We start from the raw sequence: 7,392 nt of genomic DNA on the forward strand, positions 1-7,392 counted from the left end.
ATGTAGTTGGACCTATAAAGTAAAAAAACCAAAACAAACAAATGCATCACCTACAATAAAACAGTATGTTAAAACAGCTAATAACAGTGCTTGTATACAGGGCCGTAACAGGGCCCTATGTCAGCCACGCCCCCTGTAAGCCTGATGTCATGCAGAGGGGACGGGGCCGTCAACTCTGTTTATTATAGCTCTCACCAAAGCATCCTCATGGCACTTCGGGGGTGCTGTAATCAGTGGCGTAACTAGGGCAGGGCGAGCGGGGTTCGTGCCCTGGGCGCCGTTGGACCGGCGGCGCGGGGGGGGGGCGCCGCCGGCCACGGTACCGGCCCACCCGCCCTAGATAGCCAGTGTAGCGCCGATCGCAATGAGTGCGGTCAGCGCTACACATTTGCACAGGACCGGCGCTAGGCTTCCAGCGCCGGTCCTGTGCTGCACGCCTGAGCCCGTTCCCTCCCCCTGAGCGCTTGCCCAATAGCGCCAGGAGGCGGGCTCAGGCTGTGCATAACACGCATCGCCGCCAGCGCTGGCGGCGATGCGTGTGTTAAACAGCAGCCAATGAGAGTCAGATAGACTCTCATTGACTGCTGCAGCACCCACTGCAAGAGCCGGACGGCTCCTGCAGTGGGTAATGGGACATGACGTCAGTCCCATAATGCTGAGCGCGCCAGCCCGGGCGGACTGGAGGGCGGGAGCGGCATCGCGGACAGGAGCAGCGTGGAATCAGGTAAGTATATTTTTATATATATTTATTTATTTTTAAACCTATCTGCACAACGGGGGAGGGGTTGGCTACTACTGGGGGGGACATCTACTGGGGGTGCCATTGGGAGGACTTCTACTGGGGGGGGCTACTCTACTGGGGACTACTACTTGAGGGGGGACTACCACTGGGGGCATTCTAAAAGGGGCCTAGTATTACTAGAGGCACTGCACTCGGGGGACCACTACTGGGGGCAATAATAGGAAGGGCCACTACAGGGACCACTGGATAGGGGGGGGTCACTACTGGGAGCCTGCATCAGGGGGACCACTACTGGGGGCACTGCATGGGAGGGGGGGACACTACTGCTGGGGGCACTATATAAGGGGCTTACTGCTAGGGGCACTGCGGGGACCACTACAGGGGGCACTAGATAGGGGGGATCACTACAGGGTGCCTGCATAAGGGGACCACTACTGGGAAAACTGCATGGGGGGGACTACTGCTGGGGGCACTATATAAAAGGGTACTGCATAAGGGGATACCGCTACTGGGCGCACTGCATTGTGGGGACTGCTACTGGAGGCACTGCATAAGGGGGAACACTACGTGGGGCACTGCATTTGGGGGGGCCACTACTGGGGGTACTGAGTAAGGGGAACTAATTGGGGGCTGTATAAGAGGGACCACTACTGGGGATACTGTATAAGGGGCACTACTATGGGCCTGCATGAGAGGGACCACAACTGCATACTGGGGGTACTGTATAAGAGGTACTACTGGGGTTAAGGTGCATATGGATAGGAATGTTCAGTTTGAAAATAAAGGGGTGTGTCATGTTGACATGCCCCATTTTTAAGTGACCACGCCCATTTTTTGCCGCATGCGCCAAAGCCGCGCGCACATGGGGGGGAGGGGGGGGCTCCCTTTTCAAATTTGCCCTGGGCTCCAAATACCCTAGTTACGCCACTGGCTGTAATAGCTGCAGGGTGACTGCCTGGAGCGTCTAGGGTACGCTCCAGCGGCACTGAAGCAACGATTCTGCCCTTCCAGGAACCCTGCTAGCTAGATGCCGGGGCCGTGGGTAAGCGGCGGTGCCTCCCACCGGGCACTGCGCTCTTTGTGGCGACACTGTTCACACACCCCTAGTTACGGTTTTGCATGTGTCCATATATTTAAAATGCATTACAGAACCATATTTATTCATGCCATGTGCACGCCGACCCTACAGATGTGTCCTTATACATCTTTGCTGCAGACGCGCAAAAAAGTCCCTCGCCCGGCCAATTCCCATGAGACTCTGCTAGCGCCGGGCATCTTTTTTGCGTTTTTTTCACCAAAAATGCATCTAAGTTGCAATGCGATGCAACTAGTATGCACCACCAGACTGTGCTGATTAATTTGATATGCGACCAACACTAGCAGAGTAGAACAGGAGCTGCCGGGTCAATCTCGCTAGGCAAGTCGCACTATGTGGCTAATTCACCAGAGTGCTTGGGCTGTATTGTGCAGCCATCTTCTCCCATTGCGGTGGTTTTTCTTGTCCTAGCTGAAAACTTTGGTGGCGTGATGCTGCATGGAGGTGAGGGCGTAAGCTGGTGAACCAATCAGAAGCCACAGAGGCAAGTGTAAATGTACTGCTACTTAGGTGGTAGTGCAGCTTTACATGTTATATGGAAAGACAACTCTCCTATGGATACATAATAAATAGTATTATACTACATAATAACCAGATTATCATTGCAAATTATTTATGTGCTAATCAACCATCTGCACATCTTGGGTACGAGATACAGGCTCCACTACAAAACTACAACATTCATGATCCTTGAAATGTAATTTTCCTGAGGTCTGCTGTCTGCAAAATGAATAAATACATGGCTAAATACAATTGTCTAGGCTAATTGGCAGTCATGCCTTTTTGGAAGGAAATGGTAGTTGATAATTGGCAAATCTAACTTTAAACACTGGGAATGTAATGAGTTTAATTCCTAGCTGAAGCTCACTAGCAAATGAGTCTCTTTATTTGCACAGTAATTGAAATTGTATTGTTGTTCAAATGTTTCCCAAGAGCTTATTTGTATTTTAACTGTGAGCTTGTGTATGTATATCTATGTATATATGTATATGCATGTATGTATGTAAATATGTATTTGTGTATGTATGCATAGACAGTTGAATGACGCTTCTGAATACAAGTAACACTGCCATATAGGCCACATTAAAGCAGACATGTCACCAAGTGAAATGGAGAATAACTACAGTATTCACAATTCAGTTATAAGGGTGGATGAAGCCACTTAATTAGATGACACTCTATTATCTAAGAGTTAAGGCTTACAGCAGATCTGAGACGTGGCCAGTATTGAGAGTGTTATCAGTTATAAGTGACAGCAGCCCCGATCTCCCTGTGTATTCAACACAGCCCAGGACACAGTTCAATCTACAAGACAATACACATGTCACCTACTACTTTTAATAATATTAAGGGGCATGTTTGTCACAATCCGCATCTCAGATGCAGATGGGGTGTGATAAATTTGCCTAAATTTGCAATGCGTTATTTGAATACATCACAAGCTCTGGGCCTGATACACTACTGTACGCAACTGTGATTATGCACGCAATCGGCCGATTGTTGCGTTCTGGGCATGTGTATGCATTGCAGTGCACGAACAAGGTATTGCAATCAGGACTGCGATCGCAGAGGCTACGCAGAACCCTCGCAGAGTGATTGACAGGAAGCACCGTTTGTTAGAGGTGACTGGGAGGGCTGGTCAGGGAAACTAAGGCGTGCCAGTGTGTTCTCACGCCGTTGCAGGGGTATGCATAAATTATTCACTGCAATGCCATACGCAGTGTGAGGTCTCATAGCGTGCGTGGTTGTTAGCAATTTCTGAGTAAGATCAGGGCTTGTGCAAGTGTTCGTGAGGCTGCGATGGTACTCGATGTTACCGATGGCTTCGCAGTCCAGCTAAGTATTGAAGTGTGCGTGAGGCTACGATGGTACTTGATTGTACCAATGGTTTCGCTATTCTGCTAAGTATTACGGAAGTGTGCAAGGTAAAATGAGCGTCCTTATGTAGTGCTGAGTTTGCATTGTGATCGCAATGGATTAGCATGCTATCGCAGTTGAACTGCGTGCGTACGCAATATTGCAATCTGTAATGAATCAGGCCCTCTATCCCTGTGAATCCCCTCCAAGTACTTCTCAGGGTATTCTTTGCAAAAAATACCCTGAGAATGTACCTGCGCATGCACCTCCGACCACTCCTTTACTAAAATGCTGCCCTCCCATCACGGATCTCCCTCCCTACTCCTATTAGAAAATAAATAAAATAAAACTCACCTGCAGCAGGATTGTTGAACGGTGTGTCCTTCTGTGTGATCCGGTCAGCTGATTTGTGCAGTAGCCGTCTGAATACTGTAAAAGTCCCGTCAGGCATCTCAGTTGAGGTCGCACAGATCAGCTGACCAGTTCACACAGAAGGAGACACTTATAACTGATCCCTGGGTGCAGGTAAGTTTCATTTGATTAATTTTCTATTTTAACTATTTATTTTCACTGTGATCAGCTTCTGGTCTATCAGACACACAGGCTGATCACAGAAGCCTACTCCTGGCAGGAGTAGGAGAGAAGCCTGCATAACGCCATCTTCAGATAGCGTTATTAACGCAGGGCCCTCTACGGTATTTGTTTACAACTTTATTGAGCAGATCACATTTCCCATTACAAGTACGGGAAATGCGATTTGCTTACTAAAATAATGCGAATTTAAGAGCTTTCAGGAGAATTTCGCAAATTTTCCTCAAACTGCTCTTTCATAGATTTCTATAATACCAAAAATAATGTGAAAAGGGTATGAAAATAGGGTGTTTTAGTAAAAAAAGATTGATAAATATGCTCTTAAGTGTTTTTTCCATGAAACACAACATATTAGTATGAGACGCTCAAATGACCATAGACAGGTTAATCCTACCAACAGCCGGCTCACCTTTCACTACGTTTTCTCAGGTAATGTGAGGCACTGTGACACATATGCTGGTAGTAATGTGTAAATATAATTTAAAATAAAAACAATTACAAATTATCTTTAATAAATTATGCTGAAATTTGGCGATAATAAATAACCTCACATACACAGTCTGGTGAAATAAATGTGCCAAAAGGTAATATAGGGCACCCATAATATCTATTTTTTATTGAGTCAAATCTATTTGCTAAGAAATCTCTCAAAGCTGTAATACTATGTACACACTGGCATTCGCTCAGTTTTTTATTGCATGTTAAAACAAGGGTAAAAGGGCATATAAACAGCATTTCATGTATGTGCGCGTTTAACATGTGTTACATACTTTTACAAAGACGTCCGTTCTTAGGCTAAATATGACTGTGATAAACAATAAGTTGTTATCTTGTTCAAGACAGACACATGTGGAAACCCATATTTAACCATGACTTAATGCATTGAAACCCATGAAAGTTTCCCAGCTGCGTTGATGAGCATCAAAAATGATTAAACAAAGCACAATTTAAACACACATAAAAAGGCAAAATATGATTTTATTTCCCTATCCATTTGCTATTGATTATATGTGCTTAACCTGTTTGAGCAATATATCTTACATGCAGAATTTTAGAAACAGTACTTACATACTTAAAACACATCGGAGGGTATTTAATAGAAACCATTCTACAGGTAAATTGGTATAAAATGTTTTCTCCTTAGTAACCAATCATATCCTAGCTGTCATTTTGCTGATTTAGAAAAAAAAGCAAATGTCTTAATTGACTACTATAGACAACATGGAGATTTACAGTTAACCATAGAATAGTTTCCATGTCTCTCAATGTACTGTATATTTTGTCACAATGATAAATTGGTTTCTCTCCCCTTCCTTTACAGATAAACACTAGCAGTGTGCTCTTGAAGACAGGATTTGATTTTCTGGACAACTGGTAACAAGGATCTACAATGGCGCCCAGATCTGTTGGAGATGTGCTAATTGTTTTCTTTATGAGTTGGTTTTGAGCTGGTTTTGATGTAAACTGAAAACTCCTGCCTTCATTGACACCTTTTTGTAAAATTCTATGTATCATTTTCTATACTATAGTGATGTATTTGTAAGTCGAACTCTTATGTATAGTATTGGTGAGAATACACTTTTTTTTTTTTTTAAGGTGCCTTAACTATTTACATGCTAAAATGCCCTTTTTCCAACAATGTTTAAGAGAAACTTTGTGGCATTTTACTATTGAAGTGACACTAAAAACAAAACCAAAATGCTTGATACACCAGATGCTTGGTACCTAGTATTATTATAGTAGGCGTTGTGTTTGTGTGGCTTAATCTATCTCACATCACCATTTCTTAAGCAGATCCAAACGTGTGATTGGAATATTGCATTCAGCCAGATAACTTGGCTAAACGCTGTTAGGCTTCCTTTAAAGGCAAATGTTAAATACACAAAAGTTATATAAAGATGAATACTTCAAATATTAATATCAAAAGTAATGTACTGGTAAAGAAGAAAAACAAAACATACAAAAAAAAACCTCAGAAAGAAACACTAATATATACAAATAATTTCTTTTCTGTACGTCAGGGCAAAGAAAAACTTAACTTGGGCAGAGCTTTTTGTCTAGCTGTCTTATTTATAAAGATTAACCGTGAGACAGAATGGTGATAATATTTCCAATGTTTATAGATCTGCCATGTTCATTTTAATGTAATAGAATCATAAAATGAACACCGAGTTTGCACTGCCCAATGAGATTAATAAATCCAGTTGATTATTATAACCTAAAATGCTACAGTAAGATCTAAACTACACAAGTGATTTTCTGTCGCTCATTGCAGGCCATTAAATGTTGATGCCTATGGGGTTATTTTTGCACAACGATCACCTTCTTTTGTGTAGCCTGGAAATGTATTATAATGGGATGAACAATTAATCACTTACTCATTCTTGCAGATTTCTTAGGCAACTCATGGCAGGAAATACTACTTGACCTGTGTAATGAGATTTCATAAATTAATCTCAGATGATTTATCGCACAACAGTACAGTGTTGTCTAAATTATTAATATCATGAGATTTGATTGCAGAGATTAAAAATCACTCGTAGTTTTTTCCTTTGTATTTATAGAAAACTATGGCAGAATTTTTTTATTTAACATTATTTATGTATTTCTTTTTAAGCCCACATTGTAGAGTGGCTAGACATGATATCTTCTATCCTTAATGTATTGCACAATGAACATTAAAGTGACATTTTATTCTGTTACATTTCCTTCATTGCCATCTCTCATGACAAAGAGGATTGTGAAGTTTTGCATTGTTGCCAACTGTCCCTAATTTACAGGGACAGTTTCATGTTTAAAGGATTTGTCCCTATTTAAATTCTTAGAAAAATAGAATTGCAGTTTTCAGGATTACCCTGATGGGCTTAATAAATGAATATTTAATGAAGATGAGCATTTATTTAAGTTTCCATTATAGCCTAGGTTAGTAAACGTTATGATCCTCCAAGTCATTACAGTGCATGACGTGCTTGAGTGCACAACTTATCAGGTGCTTATTAAGTGTAGCCCATATGCACTCCTGGTTCCGGTGGACATCTTTTATATGATATTTACAGAAAAATGATGCATGCATAGAAATTGTAAAAGCTCTGGCTAGGGTTTTTGC

At 42.5% G+C, this 7,392-nt stretch overlaps 1 protein-coding gene across 2 annotated transcripts in view; it reads left to right on the forward strand.

Annotated features, from left to right (window-relative positions):
- Nucleotides 1-6,988, forward strand: part of CUNH1orf198 (chromosome unknown C1orf198 homolog) — a 38,739-nt gene extending 31,751 nt beyond the window's left edge. For both annotated transcript variants that reach the window (XM_088474511.1, XM_088474512.1), the window contains one exon: nucleotides 5,608-6,988. In XM_088474511.1, coding sequence (XP_088330637.1) covers nucleotides 5,608-5,664 — 57 coding nt within the window. In that variant the 3' untranslated portion in view covers nucleotides 5,665-6,988. The remainder of the gene's footprint in view (nucleotides 1-5,607) is intronic.
- The last annotated feature ends 404 nt before the right edge of the window (nucleotides 6,989-7,392 follow it).

Source organism: Taudactylus pleione, unplaced genomic scaffold, assembly GCF_031769625.1.
Source record: "Taudactylus pleione unplaced genomic scaffold, aTauple2 ptg000154l, whole genome shotgun sequence".
NCBI classification, from domain to species: domain Eukaryota; kingdom Metazoa; phylum Chordata; class Amphibia; order Anura; family Myobatrachidae; genus Taudactylus; species Taudactylus pleione.